Source organism: Salvelinus fontinalis, chromosome 6 (assembly GCF_029448725.1).
Source record: "Salvelinus fontinalis isolate EN_2023a chromosome 6, ASM2944872v1, whole genome shotgun sequence".
In the NCBI taxonomy this organism is placed as follows: Eukaryota; Metazoa; Chordata; class Actinopteri; order Salmoniformes; family Salmonidae; genus Salvelinus; species Salvelinus fontinalis.
Window position 1 is genome coordinate 57,516,526 of NC_074670.1, and position 26,635 is coordinate 57,543,160.

At 42.9% G+C, this 26,635-nt stretch overlaps 1 protein-coding gene across 2 annotated transcripts in view; it reads right to left on the bottom strand.

Annotated features, from left to right (window-relative positions):
• glra4a (glycine receptor, alpha 4a) overlaps window positions 1–24,289 on the bottom strand; it is an 83,169-nt gene extending 58,880 nt beyond the window's left edge. For both annotated transcript variants that reach the window (XM_055927230.1, XM_055927229.1), the window contains exon 1: window positions 23,914–24,289. In XM_055927230.1, the coding sequence (XP_055783205.1) occupies window positions 23,914–23,981 (68 nt within the window). In that variant the 5' untranslated portion in view covers window positions 23,982–24,289. The remainder of the gene's footprint in view (window positions 1–23,913) is intronic.
• Between the last annotated feature and the right edge of the window lie 2,346 nt (window positions 24,290–26,635).

The window sequence follows — 26,635 nt, forward strand, 5'->3', positions numbered from 1 at the left end:
CCAGCTTCAAGTCATTTACAACATGAACAATGTCTACACTGTATTTCTGATCCATTTGATGTTATTTTAAATAGACAAAAAAATAGCTTTTCTTTCAAAAACAAGGACATTTCTAAGTGACCCTAAACTTTTGAACGGTAGTGTACACAATCCATGTCTCAACTGTCTCAAGACTTAAAAAATATGTTTTTAACCTGTTTCCTCCCCACACTGATTGAAGTGGACTGAACAACTGACATCAATAAAGGATGATAGACTGACCAGGTGAATACAGGTGAAAGCTATCATGGAAAGAGCAGGTGTTCCTAATGTTTTGTATACTCAGTGTATGTTGCAGTATTTGGTTCCATCAATAAATATGTTGAAATAGAACTATAGAATTATCTGTTTCAGTCTTAAGTCCATTTTAAATAGGATAGATGGGCTATGATATAGGTAAAATGTGATAGTAAAATGTGATAGTATAACCAGCCTGAGTAGGCCTATAACTCCATTCCTGTTCAGAGTAATTCATTTAAATTGTAAATTAGCTACTATAAGGCTGGTTAATGTGAAGCATGTCTGTTGAATTTGGAAAAATCCAACTGCACTCGGCCCCGCCCCACCTACTCAGCCAATCAGGAGCCGCTACTGTGTTGCAGACGTAGCATACTGTATACCTTTTACTAAGTATGCAACAATGAGTACATAGTATGCAGTACGCTAGTATTGGTATTCGGACACGGACAGTATGGAATGGTATGTGGTTATACGAGACGGTTGTAATGACTCCTATGTTAGTACAAGGAGAGGCTGTGACTGTCTGTTGATATTGGGTTGTACTGATAGAAGTTTGTGTCATATGGCAGGGTTTAGGAAACACTGCGAGCGGAACACCAGTCATCTTACATATGCACTTTAAAGTCTGCGTCTCTCTCCGACCCAGACCAGCGGACGACTTTGCATACTGATGACTTCTAGCCGACTGCTGTCTAAGTCTGCGTCTGAAATGGCACCCTATTCCCTTTACTGTGCACTACTTTGGACTAGAACCTATAGTAGTGCGCTATAGGGAATAGATGCCATTTGGGATGCAGACTTAATCATTAGGGGGACTTGTCAGGAGGGAGATTAAAAGTAAACATGGGGCTCCCATCATCCGCATCAGTTACATTCCATGATGCGCGCTTTATTTAGTGGCTCTGGGTTTGGTGGCTGGCAGTGGAGAAATTTCACTTTGTCAACTTTGCCACACAAGCCTGGGGACATAGCGGGTAAGGGTTACTACAGGGTAAAAATGCAGTGTCCTTCCTCTCTCCAGGAAAAAGTTGGGTGAAAGAAATACTAATTTAGGTTACTGTGCATGTGAGGTGATATGCTTGACAAGGAGATATGACAGAATTGGCCCCTTTCCCTGTGTTGCAAATTGAAAACGGAATACTCATTTTCACTTCACTGAGTCAGTCTGGGCCTGCTTCAACAGAGGGACACTTAGAATTGGCTAAATTATAGCAGGTCAGATCAGTCTTCACAGTGACTGCAAAACACAACTCATTCCAGACACAGACTGTGGCCTCGTCTGAATACCCATACTAGTGTACTGCATACTATTTACTCATTGTCGCATACTATTTAACACGTACTATTTAGTAAAAAGTATGCAGTATGCCATGGTTGCAATGCAGCAGCGGCTCTTGACTGGCTGAGTAGGTGGGGTAGGGCCGAGTGCAGATGGATTTTCCAAATTCAACAGACATGCATCGCTTTAACCAGCCTGATAATAGCTCATTTACAAATGTGATTAATTTCTCTGAATAGAATAGGAGTGGAGTTATAGACGTACTATCACATTCAACCTTTACCATAGTAGCCCATCTATCCTTTTTCAAAAAGACTCAAGACAGAAACAGAGAATTTGGTTGAATTTCAATATTTTTACTAGTGAAACCAAAGTGCTGTAACATATATAAATGAAATCAAATAGCCTAGTACATACACCAAAACGTTTTAAATGTTCAAATCAAAAGGCTATTGCACAGAAAAAGGTGGACAGTCGGGTGCATCACGAATTCAGAACTGCTGGTAGGACGATGGATAGGGCTGCCGTGCTTCAAGCTCATAAGAAACTTCGCAATATTTCGTTTTTAATGTGTTATTCTTTCATTATTAGCCCAGGAAAATTTTGGTGTTATTACATATAGCCCGAATAACTTATGGATATCAGCGCGGCGGTAACCAGCATTACGACCAGGAATACGACTTTCCAGAACCGGATCCTTTGTTCGTACCCCCCAGGGCTATTGAACTGATACCAGAGGCTGTTCCAAAACTCCGCCAGCGGAAAACAGGTAGTCGGAGAGGACTTTTAGTCCAACTCAGGAGGCGAGCACACCACCCGCCGCTTCCGAGTATATTACTCGCTAATGTTCAGTCTGGATAATAAAGTTGACGATGATTCTCTTACAGAGAGATATCAGGGTTTGTAACATACTCCATTTCATGGAAACATTGCTCTGATATACTGTCAGAGTCCGTTCAGCCAGTTGGGTTCTCAGTTCATCGCAGGAATAAATATCTCTCCGGGAACAAGAAGGACGGGGGTGTATGTTTCATGATTAACTACTCATGGTGTGATTGTGATAACATTCAGACTCAAGTCCTTTTGTTCACCAAACCTAGAATACTTCAATCAAATGCCGACCGTATTACCTCCCAAGAGAATTCTCTTCGGTTATAGTCACAGCCGTGTATATTCCCCCTCAAGCCAATACCACAACGGACTTTATGCAAAATGGAAACCATATTTACAGAGGCCGCATTTATTGTAGCTGGGGATTTTAACAAAGCAAATTTGAAAAGGAGTTCTATAGTACTCACACTGCTAAAACAAACGACCACTGCTACTCCAACTCCTGGGATTATTTAAAGGCCCTCCCCCGCCCTCCCTTCGGCCCTCCCGTCACAACTCCATTTTGTTCCTCCCTTCCTATAGGCAGAAACTCAAACAGGAATTACTCATGCTAAGGACTATTCAATGCTGGTCTAACCAATCGGAATCCATGGTTCAGGATTGTTTTTATCATGCGGACTGGGATATGTTCTTGGTAGCCTCCGAGAACAACATATACAAATACACTGATACGGTGACTGAGTTTTATCAATAAGTGTATAGGAGATATTGTACCCACTGACTATTAAAACCTACCCTAACCAGAAACCGTGGATAGATGGCAGCATTTGCGCAAAACTGAAAGCGCAAACCATCGCATTTAACCATGGCAAGGTGACTGGGAATATGGACGAATACAAACAGTGTAGTTATACCCTCCATAAGGTAATCAAACAGGCAAAACATCAGTATAGAGACAAAGTGGAGTCGCAATTCAACGGATCAGACACGAGACAACTACGGACTACAAAAGGAAAACCAGCCACGTCGCGGACAGCGACATGTTGCTTCCGGACAAGCTAAACACCTTATTCACCCGCTTTGAGGATAACACAGTGCCACCAAAGCGTCCCGCTACCAAGGATTGCGGGCTCTCCTTCTCCATGGCCGACGTGAGTAAGACATTAAAGCGTGTTAACACTCGCAAGGCTGCCGGCCAAGACGGCATCCCTAGCCACTCCTCAGAGCATGCGCAGACCAGCTGGCTGGAATGTTTACGGACATATTCAATCTCTCCCTATCCCAGTCTGTTGTGCCCACATGCTTCAAGATGTCCACCATTGTCCCTGTACCCAAGAACGCAAAAGTAACTGAACTAAATCCCTACTGCCCCATAGAGCTCACCTCTGTCATCATGAAGTGCTTTGAGAGGCTAGTTAAGGATCATTTCACCTATACCTTACCTGACACCCTAGACCAACTTCAATTTGATTATGGCCCCAATAGAGCCACAGACAATGCAATCGCCATTGCACTGCACACTGCCCTATCCCATCTGGACATGAGGAATACTTATGTGAGAATGCTGTACATTGAATGCTGAGCTATAGTCAACACCATAATACCCTCCAAGTTCATCATTAAGCTCGAGGCCCTGGGTTTGAACCCCGCCCTGTACAACTGGGTCCTGTACTCCCTGACGGGCCGCCCCCAGGTGGTGAAGCTGGGAAACACCACGTCTACTTCACTGATTCTCAACACAGGGGCCCCACAAGGATGAGTGCTCATAGGGTGCCATTTGGGACGCATTTTTTATGTTATCCATCTAAAACCGATGCTCAGAGCAAGGTTTCTTTCCAAAACAGATCAAAATGATGCGGTGTGTTGAACAGTGCTTTCCCAATCAGATTGTCATTCCTTTTGCATGTGTTGTTCTATGGCATGCCAGAGACAAACCTCTAAAAGACAAAACACCAACAGACAAAGACAAAACGTCAAATCATCAATTTTGCAGACAACACAACAGTCGTAGGCCTGATTACCAACAATGACAAGGCAGCCTACAGGGAGGAGGTGAGGGAGTGTGGTGCCAGGAAAACAACCTCTCACCCAACTTTAACAACAAAGGAGCTGATCTGGACTTCAGGAAACAGCAGAGGGAGTACCCCCCCTATCCACATCGACGGGAATGCAGTGGAGAAGGTGGAAAACTTCAAGTTCCTCATCGTACACATCACTTACAAAGTAAATGGTCCACCACACAGTGTGGTAAAGAGGTCGCAACAGCGCCTCCTCAACCTCAGGAGGCTGAAAAAATTTGGTTTGGCACCTACATTTTTTACAGATGCACAATTGAGAGCATCCTGTCAGGCTGCATCACCGCCTGGTTGGCAACTGCACCGCCCGCAACCGCAAGGCTCTTTAGAGGGTGGTGCAGTCTGCCCAATGCGTCACAGGGGGCAAACTACCTGCCTTCCAGGACACCTACAGCCCCCGATGTCACAGGAAAGCCAAATAGATCATCAAGGACAATAACCACCTGAGCAACTGCCTGTTCACCCTGCAACCATCCAGAAGGCAAGGTCAGTACAGGTGCATCAAAGCTGAGACCGAGAGACTGAAAAACAGCTTCCATCTCAAGGCCATCAGACTGTTAAATAGCCATCACTTGCACATTAGAGGCTGCTGCCCTATATACATAGACTTGAAATCACTGGCCACTTTAATAATTGTAACACTAGTCACTTTAATGTTTACATATTTTGCATTACTCATCTCATATGTATATACTGTATTCTATTCTACTGTATCTTATTCTATGCCGCTCTGACATTGCTCATCCAAATATTTATATATTCTTAATTCCATTGCTTTACTTTAGATTGTGTGTAGTTAGATATTACTGCACTGTTGGAACTAGAAACACAAGCATTTCGCTACACTCGCAATAACATCTGCTAAACATGTGTACGGTATGTGACAAATAACATTTGATTTGGATAGCAACATAATAAAACTAAAGCACTGATCATTGGGAACAAGATCAGAATGACTGCTAAGGCTTGAAACATATATTCAATAATTCAATAGGTAGCCTAGCCTACAAAACTAAAACAAAATCAGATCAAAAGGCCTGATTAACATGACATCATTAATGTCCCCGGTGCAGACACATTCAGAAATCTAAAGAGGGTTTAGTATTTTGTTTAAAAGCTCTGACGAAGGACAAGAGAACAATAAACACTTTTCAGCGAGAAAATAGAAACCCACTTTGTGTAAAAATAAAATAGAAAAAACAACTTCTCAAAAGATGTAGTCTACGATGCAATACTCGTGATTTTATGGATGACAAAAAGGACTTAGCATACATTTGAACACCACCGCAGAAGCATCTGCCATTTTCCCAATTAAGTAGCCTAGTTTTGTGGTTGGTTACTTGAAGAGAACTAGGGCCTATCACTCACAGCCCACCTCTTCCAATGCACTGTGGAAAAGTGTGCATCAAATTCTATTAGATGAAGAGTTGAAATGAGTATAACATCCTCGAAATGTCCCATAGTATTAAACATTCTATTTTTGCTTGCTGAGAATGCGTCATTACGTAGTTTCCCGCTAATTGTTGATTGCGGTAGCGCATTCCCATATTGAATGAATCAGCTGTTGTCAAAGCCAAAACGAGTATGACATCCGGGCATTTAAAGTGTCCTCGATTTTCAAAATGTTGTATACTATTAAAACATAACTCTTTTTTTCCCTCACATACTTAAAAACTGCCTACAATTTAGGACGTAAGGGTATTTGGACACAGCCAGAGTGATATTCAGTGTGGATCCCTGGCTACTGTACCTCTCAGCCCTACATACTCGGTTTTTGCCAATCCCTTATCATTCAGTTGTGTACAAAAAGTGGTTGTTCTGCACATTCCATCTCATGGTAGAGACATGTTTCAGGTCAAGCGAGGTGCCGGGTGAAATGGGCTGAGAACCATCTGTTTCTTCTCTCCCAGACCAAGGTGTCAGCCTCTGTCACCAATACACTGGAGAGACCATCAGTAAATTGTAACCCCCACATTTTAAAAATCAGGTAAGTCCCATTGAGATAGGAATCTGGCAAAGAGGAAGCTGCAATGCATGCTTGAATGTATGCCTTGGGTTTGTGTGCTCATTTCCTGTTTGCCGAAAGCCCGCCAGGCGACGAGACAAATATTGATAGTAGGGGAAAATTTGGTTTGCTCTGTACAAAATGAGTGTGGCTGGACGGAGGGCTATTGAGCTCATATAAGCTGCTGGTAAACAGCCTCAGACAACTATGTGCACAGGGGATGAATGGTAAAACGGTACGTCTATCCAAAGGAAAATTAGCATTTTTGTCTGACTGAAATCAGAAGTGTATTCTGATGGTGTTGCTATTCCAAAGCTGTCAGGTAGTGCCCGGCTGCCCGGCTGCCTGGCCATGGATGAAATGCATTTAGAATGCGTTATGCATTGGTTTAACTAAATGCCTATTTTGATTCAAAAAAGACAGAACGGATGCTGTTCAACGCCCCTATTGTCCATCACGCATGATGAGCCCCGTAGACAAACATGGTCTCAATACGGTTGACAGAGGTGACATTTCTATGTGGCTGGGTCCATATTCAAAGCTTTTGGTGGTCCTCTAACAAGAATGATATGAAATGATTTGGCTCCTTTTTCAGTCACTCATTCGTATCCATTCTCTTTGAGGATTACTTGTCTTGTTTGACTGGATCCTCACAGCACATTCCTTCAAGGCAGAGATGACGGGCAGAGGAGAACAGTCCCTTTTCGCCACCCACCATCTAACTTGGCCCTCATTTTCTACCATTAACCCACGTGTGCATCCCATCTGCCCTTCCTCTCTCTCCCCCCAAAACATCTCATTAGTCTACTCTGACTGTGAAAAACTACCATAATCGGCTGAGACAGAGAAATGGAATATAATGAAAAGATACACATTGGAGATATTAATGCTCCTCAGATTCAATGAATCTAATACCAACGTTTCAGTCTCAAAAAAACATTAGACAAATGTAAGAAAGATGTGTCCCCACGTACGCTTTATTATTAAGACATATTTCTCTTCATTTGTATGAACCACTGTACCCCAACATTCTTTCAGCAACAGGACTGTGATTCATTCATAATCAAGGCTCTCTCCTTTGTTGACTAGCCCCGAGTCTTGCTCTGTTGATGCTTTCATACCAGAGAAAACAGCAGTCAGAAATGTAGAGGACAGAGGGCGCTGTTTTCACTTTGGGGGAAAAACGTGCCCAATTTAAACGGCCTCGTACTCAATTCTTGCTCGTACAATATGCATATTATTATTACTATTGGATAGAAAACACTCTCTAGTTTCTAAAACCGTTTGAATTATATCTGTGAGTAAAACAGAACTCATTTGGCACAAACTTCCTGACCAGGAAGTGGAAAATCTGCCTATAAATGGGCATGATACGTATTAGTATACATGCACGCCATACACCTTCCCCTGGATGTCAAGAGGCGGTGAGAGAAGAAATGGAGTGTTTATCTTGATCTGAGATGGAATAAGTCCTCTTGGAATGACGTGTCACCCATTTCCTGTTTTCAGGAAGGCGCGAGGTTGGACCTGGAATTGCCTTCTGAAAAGCTGTCGTTATAGGCGACTACTATCTCCGGCTTTGATTTTATTTGATACATGTGACCATATCATCGTAAAGTATGTTTTTTCAATATAGTTTAATCAGATTATTGAAATTTTTTCGGGAGTTTTGCCATGTTCCGTTCTCTTCCGTTTGTTGACATGGAGAGATTCGTGCCACTTGGCTAGTGTGCTTGCTAAATCAAGAGGGAAAGAGGCTGTTCTAAATCCAAACAACGATTGTTCTTGACAAAGGACCCCTTGTCCAACATTCTGATGAAAGATCAGCAAAAGTAGGAAACATTTTATGATGCTATTTCATATATCTGTTGTACATGTGAACTAGTCGTTGGCGCCCAGCTTTTGGGTACTCTCTAGCTATACCAAAGCTGTATGTCGTAATGAAGTTATTTTTAGAATTTTAACACGGCGATTTCATTAAGAACTAATGGATCTATCATTTCCTATACAACATGTATTTTTTAGTTATGTTTATGAATAGCTATTTGGTCAGAATATGTGTGTCAGAAAAAGTGTCAGAAAAAAATCCGGACGTTGTGGGAAAAAGTAGCTACGTTAGCACAATGTATAACCACTGATTTCAGCTCTAAATATGCACATTTTCGAACAAAACATAAGTGTATGCATAACCTGATGTTATAGGACTGTCCTCTGATGAACCTTATCAAGGTTAGTCAAAAATTATATATCTTTTACTGGTTTGTTACGATCGCTAACTTTTGCTGCTGGGAAATGGCTTGTGTTTCTGGCTATTGTGGTAAGCTAATATAACGCTATATTGTGTTTTCGCTGTAAAACACTTAATAAATCGGAAATATTGGCTGGAATCACAAGATGCCTGTCTTTCATTTGCTGTACACTATGTATTTTTCAGAAATGTTTTATGATGAGTATTTAGGTATTTGGCGTTGGTGTCTGTAATTATTCTGTCTGCTTTCGGTGCAATTTCTGATTGTAGCCGCAATGTAAACTATGATTTATACCTGAAATATGCACATTTTTCGAACAAAACATAGATTTATTGAATAACATGTTATAAGACTGTCATCTGATGAAGTTGTTTGGTGGTTAGTTTGGTTGGTTCTTGGTTAGTTAGGCTGGCTTTGTGCATGCTACCTGTGCTGTGAAAAATGTCGGTCCTTTTTTGTATTTGGTGGTGAGCTAACATAAATATACGTGCTATTTTCGCTGTAAAACATTTAAAAAAAATCGGACATGTTGGCTGGATTCACAAGATGTGTACCTTTCATTTGCTGTCTTGGACTTGTTAATGTGTGAAAGTTAAATATCTCAAAAAAATATATTTTGAATTTCGCGCTCTGCCTTTTCAGTGGAATGTGGGAGGAGTTCTGCTGGCGGAACACCAGAGCAGTACAGGTTAAAGCAGTAATAGCAAGTTCATGTCATTTCTGGAGGACTTTTAAAAAAACTTTCTTTCAAAGTCTGTTGTATCAATTAGTAGTAGTCACGTTCCTGACCTGTTTTCTGTTGTATTTGTATGTGTTTAGTTGGTCAGGGCGTGAGTTGGGGTGGGCATTCTATGTTATGTGTTTCTATGTTGGGTTAAATGTGTTGCCTGATATGGTTCTCAATTAGAGGCAGGTGTTTGACCATATTAAGGTAGGCTGTTCTCACTGTTTGTTTGTGGGTGATTGTTCCTGTGTCTGTGTCTGTCGCACCACACAGGACTGTTTCGTTTGTTTTCGTGTATGTGTTTGTTCCTGTTCGTGCGTTATGTTATCTCGTTCAGGTTTGTTCACATCGTTTCTTGTTTTGTAGCTTATTCAAGTGTATTTCGTGTCAGTGTTCGTCTTGTCAATTTAATTAAATCATTATGTCTACATACCTCGCTGCATGTTGGTCCGATCCTTGCTCCTCCTCATCCGAGGAGGAGGAATATGACGAACGTTACAGTAGTTAAAAGCATGCCCCGAATCCAAAGCTTCCCGAAAGGCAAGTTTGTTTTGATGCGTGTTGTGTGAATTTGAAAAGGAACAGTTCCTTCAGACGACAGTTCCTTGATACAAGTTGTCATGTTCCCTACTATCATTGTGGATGTCACTGATACGTAGAATAATAGATGCTATTTAGCAGATGCTTTTATCCAAAGTTACCAACAGTCATGTGTACATGCATTTTACATTTGGGCGGTCCTGACAACATGTCCAGACTATTTTACATGGTTGGTCCAAATCCTAACCAATCATCTCTGTCCCATGAGGGTTATTACTTCCCTATTGGTCCAATTCCAATATGATCAAGCTATCTTCCATCTTAAAACCTACCCAGTCCTCCTAGGCCCATTAAGGGAAGACAGAAAGGGCCTAGAATAGGAGCAAATTATCTGAACTGGAACCAGGACTCCCCTCATAAACAAGATCGCTGGGCTCTCTCAGATATCCCTTTGTGTGTTGTTTTATGCATTCCACCTAGGGCTCTTACAGTGACCGTATTACCGCCAGTCAAGAGCCATGACCACAGTCAAATTCCATGTAACTAGGCTTCTCCAAAACTGCGCTCTGATGACTACCGACCCGTAGCACTCACGTCTGTAGCTATGAAGTGCTTTGAAAGGCTGGTCATGGCTCATATCAACACCATTATCCCAGAAACCCTAGGCCCACTCCAATTTGCATACCACCCCAACAGATGATGCAATCTCTATTGCACTCTACACTGCCCTTTCACACCTGGACAAAAGGAAAGGAACACATATGTGAGAATCCTATTCATTGACTACAGCTCAGTGTTCAACACCATAGTGCCCTCAAAGCTCATCAATAAGCAAAGGACACTGGGACTAAACACCTCCCTCTGCAACTGTATCCTAGACTTGCTGACGGGCCGCCCCCCAGGTGGTAAGGGTAGGTAACAACACATCTGCCACTCTGATCCTCAACACGGGGTGCGTGCTCAGTCCCCTCCTGTACTTCCTGTTCACTCATGATTGCACGGCCAGGTACGACTCCAACACCATCATCAAGTTTGACTGATGACAACAGTGGTAGGCCTGATCACCGACAAGACGGCCTATAGGGAGGAGGTCAGAGACCTGGCCGTGTGGTGCCAGGACAACAACCTCTCCCTCAAAGTGATCAAGACAAAGGAGATTATTGTGGACTACAGGAAAAGGAGGACCGAGTACGCCCCCATTCTCACGCCCCCATTCTCTTCCTTGGTGTCCACATCACCAACAAACTAGCATGGTCCAAACACACCAAGATAGTCGTGAAGAGGGCATGACAACGCCTATTCCCCCTCAGGAGACGGAAAAGATTTGGCATGGGTCCTCAGATCCTCAAAAGGTTCTACAGCTACACCATCGAGAGCATCCTGACTGGTTGCATCACTGCCTGGTATGGCAACTGCTCGGCCTCCGACCGCAAGGTACTACAAAGGGTAGTGCGTACGGCCCAGTACATCAATAGGGCCAAGCTTCTTGCCATCCAGGACCTCTATACCAGTCGGTGTCAGAGGAAGCCACCCTAGTCAAAGACTGTTCTCTCTGCTACCGCACGGCAAGCGGTACCAGAGCGCCAAGTCTAAGTCCAAGAGGCTTCTAAACAGCTTCTACCCCCAAGCAATAAGACTTCTGAACATTTAATCAAATGGCTACCCAGACTATTTGCATCCCCCCTCTTTTACGCTGCTGCTACTCTGTTTAATATTTATGCATAGTCACTTTAATAACTCTACCTACATGTAAATATTACCTTGACTAACCGGTGCCCCCCAACACTGACTCTAAATGGTACCCCCTGTATATAGCCTCGCTTTTGTTATTTTACTGCTGCCCTTTAATTAATTTGTTACTTCATTTTTTTGTATTTTTCTTAAAACTGCATTGTTGGTTATGGCCTTTCACTATAAGGTCCTGTTGTATTAGGTGCATGTGACAAATAGAATTTGATTTTATCATTCGTAGCCTACCCAACTTGCTAACAACCAGTCGCTAATGGCCGGTACTTAGCGCTCTATTGTCCCTCTAATCACTCTGACATCAATGGAAAGGAAATCGAAAATCAAATCAAACACTTCATGAGAGCAGAATATTGCACAGCGAGATCCAGCTCCTCATAGCTGGTTGATGAATAGAATGAAATAAGACTTCCTATAAGCCCATGTTGCGCAACAATTCTATAGGCTATGCTATCGTGTGAGAAAACAGAGTTTTGATGACTATTAAAAAGAGGATCCCATTAGCTTTCTATAGCTTAGGACTACTATATTAATTTCGCAACTTTCCTAATATTAAGCACATCGCTTCGCTTTACAACAGTAGCAGCCTACCTGGCTGTCATGAAAATGAACTGCGGGAAAGTGTCCTTCATTAGCTATTCAAGCGATTAATTACATGACACTGATCCGTTCTAAGTCAATACTAAATTCACACATCTATTGTTTAGTATATGTAAAGGAAAAATTAAATTGACAATAGTCTGATGGGTGAGAAAAGTATCACTTGTGAATGATGCCCAGGGTGTGCAGTCTACTAAAGAAATGTGTCACGTTCCTGACCTGTTTTGTGTTGTTTGGTATGTGTTTAATTGGTCAGGGCGTGAGTTTTGGGTGGGTAGTCTATGTTATGTGTTTTCTCTGTTGGGTTAATGGGTTGCCTGGTATGGCTCTCAATTAGAGGCAGGTGTTTGGTGTTTCCTCTGATTGAGAGTCATATTAAGGTAGGTTGTTTCACATTGTTTGTTGTGGGTGGTTGTGTTCCGTGTCTGTGTATGTTGCGCCACACGGGACTGTTTCGGTATGTTTGTTCGTTCGGGTTTTGTGTAGTCTGTTTTCCCTGTTCGTGCGTTCTTCATGTTACATGTAAGTTCTTAAGTTTAGGTCTGTTTAGTTCGTTTTGTTATTTTTGTAATCCTTCCAAGTGTTTGTTTTCGTGTTTCGTCGTTTGTTTTAATAAATCATGATGTATTCACAACCCGCTGCATTTTGGTCTTCCGATCCCTCTCTCCTCTTCTCGTCTGAGGAGGAAGAATATTACGACAATCGTTACAAAATGTTTTGCCTACTTTTTCAAATCAGTCGCATGCATTCTCATGCATTCTAGCCCATAGGCCTATATGTTTTGATAAAGTTTGTATCACAACTTAAGTGGCCAAATAACTCAAAGTACAGTACCCTATAGGCCTAGGACTCCTGGAACATGGGTGGAGAGCCCATAGTCTACAGAGCTTAGTGAAACGTGTTCTTATAAGCCCAGTCATAACGCAATCACGTTTGAAAACAGTTTTGACTGGCCACTTTAAAAAGATGATCCCAGTTCTCTCGTGCTGCTATATTTATTGCTCAAATCTTTAAATTACATTAAAGCACATTCACTTGCTTTACAAACGGTGTAGCCTACCGCACATAATCTCCATTTGCTATTCAAGTGCAGGCTATTTCATGGGCCATTCTTAATAAAAATAACCATTCCACACATATATTATTAGGCCATATATAAAACACCAGATTAAATTGAGAATAGTCTGATGGGTAAGAATATTATCAAGTGCTTGTCAAATGGTGAATAAGAGATTGATGAAGTGTGTTCCGCATGAGCAAGAAACAGTAGAGCTCTTACCTTTCATGCAACTTTTTTCAAATAATACTTTGAGTTCTATCATGCAGCCTTAAAATGTATTAGAATGAAAACATATAGCCTAACATTTGTATCACAACTAAAGTTGCATAAATAACTCAGAGAACCCGTTTCTTTGCTAACTGCTCAACACAATAGCCACATGTGCGCACTCCCTTGGAAATCGTTTGTGGAAAATATCCTTTCTATTTTATTCGGTTCAATTCTATTGTTCCTACTATAAAATAATGCCACAGGAATTATAAGTAAATCTTGCCTGCTAAATGAACTAATGCAGCCCACAGACATATGGCATAGCCAGATTAGGATGACTCAAAATATGCTATTCTGTTCATCTGAAATAGGCTACAATTTCTCCTCGTGATAATGTTTCTTTACACCTGCCTAAAATAATGGATTTATTTTGATGGTGTATGTTATAGGATTTGGCGCTTGTCTGAGTGAGGGAAATGCTGTAAATCGAGAGGAGTCGATCTGTTCTGAAAGATGAGACGTTGGGGATTATAATAAAATACCTCATTGATGTCATACAAGCTAGGCTTGGGTGGTACACCGTATTTGGAAATAGCCACAGGATGGTATTACAATACCGTCAATAGAAACAATTTCTTTGATATTTTTTTAATACATTTGAATATTTGTTGGTACTTAAGTAAATACCTGCAGTCAACTTGTGCAACATGTTAGGAGATATGTAAGATAGTGTTCTTCATTTCACCCATCGCATAATTTTTCCATTATGAAGCTTACCGGTAGTACTCAGTGACGTGGTTTATGTTTAAAAGCACATAATGACGAGAGACTAGCCTCGTATGAACCATTCTGATCTCGTGAGCTCACATTGTGTATCCGTATAGTGAAACAGAATGTGAGCTCGCCAGATCAGGACGGTTCGTACGAGGCTAACGAAAGACCGGAGTACAACTCACTGTTGTACAGCACGCACCTGGTGATCTAGTTACAGTATGGCATTCACAACTAAATGTTTGCCAGCTAGATATCTTATAACTATTAAGTTAACTGTCTAAAAAGGTGCTGAAAATGCTATGCAGTTGTGAATTTGGTTTGCTAATTAGCTAAGTGTTTAGCTTCTTCAATATCAAGCTTCACTTGCCGGTAACAGAGAACTCCCTCCTGGATCAAGAGCCTTACTGTCTAATATTTGTTTTGCAACAAACTGTGAGTAGCATTTTTTATTGACTTGTATAACTTTATGAGCTGGCATGTCTGTCCTGAAAACAGTTTAAGTCAGAGACTGTATAAAAATGTTTGCTCGTGCTCGTTAGCATTCTCTATAGCATTTTATATGTACTTGTTGGCATTGCTAACATTCAGATTAAAGGCTTAGGGGGGTTTCAAAAATAGTACCCTTGTGTTCAGTGCCGGTATAACTGAATATTTCAGGATGACAATCTGGATCCCACTGAAGCCTAGTAGGCTATATTAAATGGATTTATTAGACTTTTTAAAATGTAGATGTTCCAAAGGCCTGAATCATTGGCTTGTAGACTATGCGTGGAAACCGGAGATGCTAAAGGTGCTTATGTTAATTAGCGGTCAATTACAGTGAGGCCGGAAGTTATTTGCATGACAATCACCGACTGACAAAATTTCATGACCGCCACAGCCCTAGTTCCACCCACTCGACCACGTTCAACCCAATCCCTTGCTTATTTACATAATTATGACCACTAACCCATTTTCAGAAACAATCTCGAAGTTGACTATCCAGTGTTGAGTACATATTTAATAAATTAAAGTCCTCGTTCGTGTTCCCTGTCGTCCCTCCCTGGGGCATTTGATGAGATGGGTCAGTTCAGCACGGAAGACAGACACTGAGATATTGTAGTGTTTGAGTAGGCCAGAGCAGACTCACGTTTAGCGTGCCTGCTAATCACAACCCTGCAGGCCCGGGTACACAGCAGTTACTGATCGGGAGGTGCTCTGAGATCAGGGTCATGTTCACGCATGTTTTATGATGCATAATGAACACCAACCAGCTCAGCTCTGACTCAGTCTGGGTCCCTTCACTAACCAAATAGCACTGGGAGCAGGGTCTATGCCATTTTACGGCTGTAGATGCCGGTGTCTGTCTTTATCCACACGTTGGGTTAGCAGTGTAGTGAACACACACAGACCTAAATTACACACACGGAGTCTCCACTACAATGACTGATTACAAAGCGTTACTGAGCCCTGCTCGATGTCCTGGCTTGTTAGTCCCTAAGAAACCAACCATGTTACCCAGCCACAGGTCACTCCGTCCCCATCCCCACAGGGGACTGTGTCATTCCCTCTGCCTCCCTCTTATTTCTTGCTATATTTTTCCCCCTCCCGTCCACCAAACCAGATGTTCCCTATTCCTAGTCCACCTCTATCCTACTCTACACCCCATTCTCTTTCTACATCTCTCTATTCCTCCCATCTCCTCCACACCCTCTGTCCTCTGTCTAACCACTTCTGGGCCCTGCGCTCTCCTCTTCACTCTCTCCCTGCCTGGTTGGAGGGCTGATTTCTCTGAGGTGGTGCGGTCAGTTCCCCTGCTCCCCAAGGCTAAAGGGCTGCTCTCTCCAGCCCCAAGGTTCACCGAGTGTGGAACCTGGCGATGGGATTATGCAGATCTTAATTCCCTCTCCTGCTCACACCTGGGTTTGACAGGGCATGAAATAGGGAAAGCGTTCACTGCAAAAGTTTCCGAGAGATACAGCAAAAAGATAAGAGGGAGAGGAGAGGTGTATGATGAGATATATATATATATATATATATATATATATACATATAAAAAGAGCGCGAGAGGTGCACACACACACTCCACTCATTCAAAAAGGTTTTTCTTTATTTATTTTTTTACTATTTTCTACATTGTAGAATAATAGTGTAGACATCAAAACTAATAAATAACATATGGACTCATGTAAACTCAGCAAAAAAAGAAACATCCCTTTTTCAGGACCCTGTCTTTCAAATATAATTAGTAAAAATCCAAATAACTTCACAGATCTTCATTGTAAAGGGTTTAAACACTGTTCCCCATGCTTGTTCAATGAACCATAAACAATAAATGAACATGCACCTGTGGAACGGTCGTTAAGACACTAACAACTTCCAGACGGTAGGCAATTAAGGTCACAGTTATGAAAACTTAGGACACTAAAGAGGCCTTTCTACTGACTCTGAAAAACACCAAAAGAAAGATGCCCAGGGTCCCTGCTCATCTGTGTGAAGGTGCCTTAGGCATGCTGCAAGGACGCATGAGGACTGCAGATGTGGCCAACGCAATAAATTGCAATGTCCGTACTGTGAGACGCCTAAGACAGAGCTACAGGGAGACAGGACGGACAGCTGATCGTCCTCGCAGTGGCAGACCACGTGTAACAACACCTGCACAGGATCGGTACATCCGGACATCACACCTGTGGGACAGGTACAGGATGGCAACAACAACTGGCCGAGTTACACCAGGAACGCACAATCCCTCCATCAGTGTTTAGATTGTCCACAATAGGCTGAGAGAGGCTGGACTGAGGGCATGAAGGACTGTTGTAAGGCAGGTCCTCACCAGACATCACCGGCAACAATGTCGCCTACGTGCGCAAACCTACCGTCGCCGGACCAAACAGGACTGGCAAAAAGTGCTCTTCACTGAAAAGTTGCGGTTTTGTCTCACCAGGGGTGAAGGATGGACAAGAGTTTATCGTCGAAGGAATGAGTGTTACACCGATGCCTGTCCTCTGGAGCGGGATCGATTTGGATGTGGAGGGTCCGTCATGGTTTGGGGCGCTGTGTCATAGCATCATCGGACTGAGCTTGTTGTCATTACAGGCAATCTCAACGCTGTGCCTTCCAGGGAAGACATCATCCTCCCTCGTGTGGTACCCTTCCTGAGGGCTCATCCGGACATGACTCTCCAGCATGACAATGCCACCAGCCATACTACTCGTTCTGTGCGTGATTTCCAGCAAGACAGGAATGTCAGTGTTCTGCCATGGCCAGCAAAGAGCCCGGATCTCAATCCCATTGAGCACGTCTGGGACCTGCTGGATCGAAGGGTGAGGGCTAGGGCCATTCCCCCCAGAAATGTCCGAGAAATTGCAGATGCCTTGGTGGAAGAGTGGGGTAACACCTCACAGCAAGAACTGGCAAATCTGGTACAGTCCATGAGGAGGAGATGCACTGCAGTACTTAATGCAGCTGGTGGCCACACCAGATACTGGCTGTTACTTTTGATTTTGATCCCCCCCTTTGTTCAGGGACACATTATTCCATTTCTGTTAGTCACGGCTGTGGAACCTGTTCAGGTTGTCTGTTGTTGAATCTTATGTTCATACAAATATTTACACATTAATTTTGCTGAAAATAAACGCTGTTGACAGTGAGAGGACGGCAGTGGTGTAGAGAGGGGGGGGGGGGTCAATGTGAATAATCTGGGTAGCCATTTGACTTGATGTTCAGGAGTCTTATGGCTTGGGGGTAGAAGCGGTTTAGAAGCCTCTTGGACCTAGACTTGGACCTCGGCTCCGGTACCGCTTGCCATGCGGTAGCAGAGAGAACAGTCTATGTGGCTGGAGTCTTTTTTTAGGGCCTTTCGCCTGGTATAGAGGTCCTGGATGGCCGGAAGCTTGGCCCCAGTGATGTACTGGGACGTTCACACTACCCTCTGTAGTGCATTGTGGTCGGAGGCCGAGCAGTTGCCATATCAGACAGTGATGCAACCAGTCAAGATGCTCTCGATGGTGCAGCTGTAGAACCTTTTGAGGATCTGAGGATCCATGCCAAATCTTTTCAGTCTCATGAGGGGGAATAGGTTTTGTCGTGCCCGCTTCACGACTGTCATGGTGTGCTTGGACCATGTTAGTTTGTTGGTGATGTGGACACCAAGGAACTTGAAGCTCCCAACCTGCTTCACTGCAGCCCCGTCGATGAGAATGGGGGCGTGCTCGGTCCTTTTTTTCCTGTAGTCCACAATCATCTCCGTTGTCTTGACCACGTTGAGGGAGAGGTTGGTGTCCTGGCACCACACGGCCAGGTCTCTGACCTCCTCCCTATAGGCCGTCTTGTCGTTGTCGGTGATGTGTTGTTACCTACACTTACCACCTGGGGGGCGGCACATCAGGAAGTCCAGGATCCAGTTGCAGAGGGAGGTGTTAAGTCCAGGGTCCTTAGCTTATTGATGAGCTTTGAGGGCACTATGGTGTTGAACGCTGCGCTGTAGTTAATGAAAAGCATTCTCACATAGGTGTTCCTTTTGTCCAGGTGGGAAAGGGCAGTGTGGAGTGCAATAGAGACTGCATCATCTGTGGATCTGTTGGGGCGGTAAGCAAATTGGAGTGGTTCTAGGGTTTCTGGGATGATGGTGTTGATGTAAGCCATGACCAGCATTTCAAAGCAATTCATGGTTACAGACGTGAGTCCTACGGGTCGGTAGTCATTTAGGCAGGTTACCTTAGTGTTCTTGGGCACAGGGACTACAGTGGTCTGCTTAAAACATGTTGGTATTACAGACTCGGACAGGGAGAGGTTAAAAATGTCAGTAAAGACATTTGCTAGTTGTACTCCGAGCATGCGCTGACCACGTCCTGGTAATCCGTCTGGCTCTGCGGCCTTGTGAATGTTGACCTGTCTAAAAGGTCTTACATCGACAGCAGAGAGAGTGATCACACAGTCGTCCGGTACAGCTGGTGCTCTCATGCATGTTTCAGTGTTGCTTGCCTCGAAGCAAGCATTGACGTAGTTTAGCTTGTCCGGTAGGCTCGTGTCACTGGGCAGCTCTCGGCTGTGCTTCCCTTTGTAGTCTGTAATGGTTTGCAGGCCCTGCCACATCCGACGAGTGTCAGACAGATGTAGTACGATTTGATCTTAGTCCTGTATTGATATTTTGTACTGCTTGACGGTTCGTCGGAGGGCATAGCGGGATTTCTTATAAGCTTCCGGGTTAGAGTCCCACTCCTTGAAAGCGGCAGCTCTAGCCTTTAGCTCAGTGCGGATGCTGCCTGTAATCCATGGCTTCTGGTATGGTCACTGTGGGGACGACGTCGTCGATGCACTTATTGATGAAGCCAATGACAGATGTGGTGTACTCCTCAATGCCATTGGAGGAATCCGGGAACATATTCCACTCTGTGCTAGCAAAACAGTCCTGTAGCTTAGCATCCTGCTTCATCTGACCACTTTTTATTTATCTAGTCACTTTGTTTGCCTGTAAGCAGGAATCAGGAGGATGGAATTGTGGTCAGATTTGCCAAATGGGAGGGCGAGGGAGAGCTGTGAATGCATCTCTGTGTGTGGAGTATACGTGATCCAGAGTTCTTTTCCGTCTGGTTGCACATTTAACATGCTGATAGAAATTTGGTAAAACTGATTTAAGTTTCGCTGCATTCAAGTCCCAGGCTACTAAGAGCGCCACCTCTGGGTGAGCGTTTACTTGTTTGTTTATGGCAGAATACAGCTCATTCAATGCTAGCTTAGTGCCAGCCTCAGTCTGTGGTGGTCTGTAAACAGCTACAAAGAATATAGAAGAAAACTCTCGGTAGAAACACTTTGGACCGGTAGAGTGTGTGTGTGTACACACACACGACAGGGGAGCAGAATACTGTGGTAGCCATGCTGGTTAAGCATGCCTTAAATAAATCATAGACAGTGTCACCAGAAAAGCAACATAACACCTCCTCCTCCATGCTTTACGGTGGGAATTACACATGTGGAGATCCGTTCACCCACACTGCGTCTCACATTTGGACTCCAGCCCAAAGGACACATTTCCACCTGTCTAATGTCCATTGCTCGTGGTTCTTGGCTCAAGCAAGTCTTCTTCTTATTGGGGTCCTTTAGTAGTGGTTTCTTTGCAGCAATTCGACCATAAAGGCCTGATTCACACAGTCTCCTCTGAACAGTTGATGTTGAAGTGTGTCTGTTACTTGAACTTCGTGAAGCATTTATTTGCTATTTCTGAGGCTGGTAACTCTAATGAACTTATCCTCTGCATCAGCGGTAACTCTGGGACTTCCATTCCTGTGGGATCCAGTTTCACCATAGCGCTTGATGATTTTTGCAACTACAATTGAAGAAACGTTCAACGTTTCTTCAATTGACTGACCTTCATGTCTTAAAGTAATGATGAACTGTCATTTCTCTTAGCTTTTTTGAGCTGTTCTTGCCATAGAATGGACTTGGTATTTTACCAAATAGGGCAATCTTCTGTATACCCCCCCACCTTATCACAACAAAACTGATTGGCTCAAACGCATTTAGAAAGAAATTCCACAAATTAACAAGGCACACCTGTAAAATTTAAATGCATTCCAGGTGACTACCTCATGAAGCTGGTTGAGAGAATGCCAAGAGTATGCAAAGCTGTCATCAAGGCAAAGGGTGGCTATTTGAAGAAACTCAAATCTAAAATATATTTGGATTTGTTTAATACTTTTTTGGTTACTACATGATTCCATGTGTTATTTCATCATTTTGATGTCTTCATTATTATTGTACAATGTAGAAAATAGTAAAAATAAAGAGAAACTCTTGAATGAGTAGGTGTTCTAAAACATTTGACTGGTAGTGAGGGAGATATATACACACACACACACACAGTTGAAGTCAGAAGTTTACATACACCTTAGCCAAATACATTTAAACTCATTTATTACTCATACATTTAAAGTTTTTCACAATTCCTGACATTTAATCTGAGTAATAATTCCCTGTTTTAGGTCAGTTAGGATCACCACTGTATTTTAAGAATGTGACAAGTCAGAATAATAGTAGAGAGAATTATTTATTCCAGCTTTTATTTCTTTCATCACATTCCCAGTGAGTCAGAAGTTTACATACACTCAATGAGTATTTGGTAGCACTGCCTTTAAATTGATTAACTTGGGTCAAACGTTTTGGGTAGCCTTCCACAAGCTTCCCACAATAAGTTGGGTGGATTTTGGAACACCTCCTGACAGAGCTGGTGTAACTGAGTCAGGTTTGTAGACCTCCTTGCTCGCACACGCTTTTTCAGTTCTGCCCACAAATGTTCTATAGGATTGAGGTCAGGGCTTTGTGATGGCCACTCCAATATCTTGACTTTGTTGTCCTTAAGCCATTTTGCCACAACTGTGGAAGTATGCTTGGGGTCATTGTCCATTTGGAAGACCCATTTGCCACGAAGCTTTAACTTCCTGACTGATGTCTTGACATGTTGCTTCAATATATCCACCTACATCTTCCTACCTCAATATGCCATCTATTTTGTGAAGTGCAACAGTCCCTCCTGCAGCAAAGCACACCCACAACATGAGGCTGCCACCCCCGTGCTTCATGGTTGGGACGGTGTTCTTCTGCTTGCAAGCCTCCCCCTTTTTTCATCCAAACATAACGATGGTCATTATGGCAAAACAGTTATATTTTTGTTTCATCAGACCAGAGGACATTCCTCCAAAAAGTATGATCTTTGTCCCCATGTGCAGTTGCAAACCGTAGTTGGGCTTTTTTATTGCGGTTCTGGAGCAGTGGCTTCTTCCTTGCTGAGCGGACTTTCAGGTTATGTCGATATAGGACTTATTTTACTGTGGATAGAGATACTTTTGTATCTGTTTCCTCCAGCATCTTCACAAGGTCCTTTGCTATTGTTCTGGGATTGATTTGCACTTTTCGCACCAAAGTATGTTAATCTCTAGGAGACAGAACACGTCTCCTTCCTGAGTGGTATGACTGCTGCATGGTCCCATGGTGTTTATACTTGCGTACTATTGTTTGTACAGATGAACGTGGCACCTTCAGGCATTTGTAAATTGCTCCCAAGGATGAACCAGACTTGTGGGGGTCTACAATTTTTTTCTGAGGTCTTGGCTGATTTCTTTTGATTTTCCCATGATGTCAAGCAAAGAGGCACTGAGATTGAAGGTAGGCCTTGAAATACATCCACAGGTATGCCTCCAATTGACTCAAATTATGTCAATTAGCCTATCAGAAGCTTCTAAAGCCATGACATAATTTTCTGGAATTTTCCAAGCTGTTTAAAGGCACAATCAACTTAGTGTATGTAAACTTCTGACCCACTGGAATTGTGATACAGTGAATTATAAGTAAAATAATCCATCTATAAACAATTGTTGGAAAATGTACTTGTGTCATGCACAAAGTACATGTCGTAAGCGACTTGCCAAAACTATAGTTTGTTAACAAGAAATTTGTGGTGTGGATGAAAAACAAGTTAATGACTCCAACCTAAGTGTATGTAAACTTCCGACTTCAGCTGTGTATATATATATATATATATATATAGGGAGAGGAGAGATAGAGAGAAAGACTGACCAAGAGAGAGAGTGAGAAAGGAAGATAGGAAGCAAAAAATGTATATACAGAAAGCAGGGAAGAGGGAGAGAGTGCGACCGAGAGAGAAATAGAGTGAGCGTCTCTCTCGTGTCTGTCAACCCAGACACCTTGTCTAAACAGAAATGAGACAGCAGCATTCCACTGTTTTCCTATGATAATTAAATCAAGCATTGTACACGTGCCAGGCACACTCATTTCATCACTCCATTTCTGAAATCTCATCAGGACAGATTTTTCAAAAGAAGGCATTTGCTATATCCCAATTTTTTTTTAGTAGGTACAGTTTATGGTGAGGTTACCAGGTTATGGTGACTGTTATATAATGGTTACAATATACATGTATCCACTACGTATAATACAAGTTCAGCTGGATGCTCTACAGGTAGTTTAAGTCAATACAGGTTATCTTATCTTCTCTCTCTCTTCTGTTTAGGTGTGGGTGAGATAGAGGTATTTTGCATCATATTGTGTTAATACAAGGGTAACATGCCAGGTAGAATCATACAAACCTGTTACTTGCACATAAGGAGACAGTGCTGTGAATAATCCATTGTTTGCATGTCTCTTTTGTTGCTAGTTATTTACCCTCCGTTATAAATCGATTGTTACTGGTCAACATCTTGCCTCTATTTTTGACTGAACTGTCAAGATAACTTTTAATGCATTTTTAAACAAAGGATCTAGGGCTCAAGTATTCTATATTAGAATGTGTTTGCCAATGTCCAAATATACAAAAATCTGGTAGCAATCAATGTCCGGTTAGTCTCAAGATCAATTGATCTTAACTTCACCTTTTATTCCTCTGCATACTCAAAGCAAAACTTAACCACAATAATCAGATAGATAGTGATATAATCTCGGTAAAGGATTATATGAAATGTAAAAAAATAAATAAAATAAAACTGCTTTAAATCCCCTCTGTTGCCCAGTGAAAGATAACCCACAAGCAATGCAATTCTGTCTTTCTTACCTGATAAAGCCTCCTTGAAAAAAGCAAAAAGACAAGACATATAGAATCCTTATGACCTGTGGGAGCATCCTCTGGCTCAGTCTCTCAATCCCTCCCGTTGGAATAATTTGCAGAAAATAATCTGAGCGGCAATCAAATCCACTGAGCGGTTTTTGAGACTAGGCAAAAGAAAGGCATCGTCTCTGTGAGTCTGCAAATCTAATACAACAGTTTGGTTTTGGGGAAAGAAACTTCTTCCCCCCAACCACTAAATCCAGAGAATAGTACGAATCCACTCGGTCTCTTCTTTTACACTTCTGTTTGTGTTTGTCAGTGTGTGTTTTAGCGGGAGTGTGCTTTTCTCCTTCTTTCTCGCTCTTTTTTTTAATGGCAAATCGCTTACTCCAGGAATAATACGGGGGAGGATTTAAAGGAACAGTAGCCTCTTTTTTGATATTGGTCAGATAGATAGATGGCTATAGAGCTTTTTGCAGTTTTACAGCCCCTCAAAAAATAACATCTGGTTAGTTCAGCCATCCCTATGGATAAAAAGAATGGGAAAGAATAGAGTTTAGGAATAAACCCCTCAAATAAATTCTGAAGTTAGCACAGGCTCTTATATTTTGTGTTACGAGATAATAGCAGTTGGTTAACATGAACTTTATGAATGATGAAGCCTTTATGATTGATGTATTTTTATTATTACATACATTCTTCAAAATTCACAAAAAGTGACGTTAGCTGATGAAGATTATGTCATAGGACAAAACGTATACAATCTGCTAAACCTGTGTTTACCACAGACCTTATTTGGGGCGTTCATCCAAAAACTCAAATAAACGTTTTCATTTTTCTCATAGGCTTTTCGAACAAACCATGGCAGAGTTAGTGCCTACAAAAATACACCATTACTATTTCTCTCTTTTGCAATTAGCTCTATGTGTGGAAGATCAAATCACATTTTATTTGTCACATGCTCCTGTAACAGTTGTAACTTTACGTCATCCCCTCGCCCCGACACGGGCGCGAACCAGGGACCCTCTGCACACATCAACAACAGTCAACCACGAAGCGTCGTTACCCATCGCTCCACAAAAGCCGCGGCCCTTGCAGAGCAAGGGGCAACACTACTTAAGTCTCAGAGCAAGTGACGTAACTGATTGAAATGCTACTAGCGCGTACCCGCTAACTAGCTAGCCATTTCACATCCGTTACACTCACCCCCCTTTCAACCTCCTCCTTTTTCCGCAGCAACCAGTGATCCGGGTCAACAGCATCAATGTAACAGTATAACTTTACGTCGTCCCCTCGCCCCGACACGGGCGCGAACCAGGGACCTTCTGCACACATCAACAACGGTCGCCCACGAAGCATCGTTACCCATCGCTCCACAAAGGCCACGGCCCTTGCAGAGCAAGGGGCAACACTACTTAAGTCTCAGAGCAAGTGACGTAACTGATTGAAATGCTACTAGCGCGTACCCGCTAACTAGCTAGCCATTTCACATCCGTTACACTCCGTAAACAAAAGGTGTAGACTTACTTACTGGTCCTTCCCAACAATGCAGAGAGAAAAATAATAGAAATATAATAACACGAGGAATAAATACAAAATTAGTAATGATAACTTGGCTATATACACAGGGTACTAGTACAGAGTGGATGTGCATGGGTGGTAAAACGATGGGTTTTCCTCTTCGTTTCAATACGGGGAGAAGATTTTGTGGGGACGGTCATGTGGAAAAAGGCTACAGAGACAAGCGGGAACCACAGGAACTTCTGTTATGAGTGTGGGGACCTACTGGCTCTACCTAAACTGCAGGAGACAGCCTTCTGTTATGAGTGTGGGGACCTACTGGCTCTACCTAAACTGCAGGAGACATTCTTCTGTTATGAGTGTGGGGACCTACTGGCTCTACCTAAACTGCAGGAGACAGCCTTCTGTTATGAGTGTGGGGACCTACTGGCTCTACCTAAACTGCAGGAGACAGTCTTCTGTTATGAGTGTGGGGACCTACTGGCTCTACCTAAACTGCAGGAGACAGCCTTCTGTTATGAGTGTGGGGACCTACTGGCTCTACCTAAACTGCAGGAGACAGCCTTCTGTTATGAGTGTGGGGACCTACTGGCTCTACCTAAACTGCAGGAGACCGTCTTCTGTTATGAGTGTGGGGACCTACTGGCTCTACCTAAACTGCAGGAGACAGCCTTCTGTTATGAGTGTGGGGACCTACTGGCTCTACCTAAGCTGCAGGAGACAGTCTTCTGTTATGAGTGTGGGGACCTACTGGCTCTACCTAAGCTGCAGGAGACAGTCTTCTGTTATGAGTGTGGGAACCTACTGCCTCTACCTAAGCTGCAGGAGACAGCCTTCTGTTATGAGTGTGGGGACCTACTGGCTCTACCTAAACTGCAGGAGACAGTCTTCTGTTATGAGTGTGGGGACCTACTGCCTCTACCTAAGCTGCAGGAGACAGCCTTCTGTTATAGCTGTGAGGAAGGGAAGAGGAAAAAGAGGAAGAAGGCGTTGAAGAGAATGAGGAATGCAGAGGTTGAGGTTGAATTTGATGAAGATGGTGATAGAAAGAGGGACGGGGGGCGAAGAAGAGTGAGCAGTGCACCAGATTGAGTAATGGAGGTGAAATGGAATTGAGTGAGGGCAAGTTATGCAAATTGAAACGTGTGGTGAAGAGCTTGGAGCCTAAGCCTTTCATCGATTGACATAACGAAGAATCTGGCCCAGT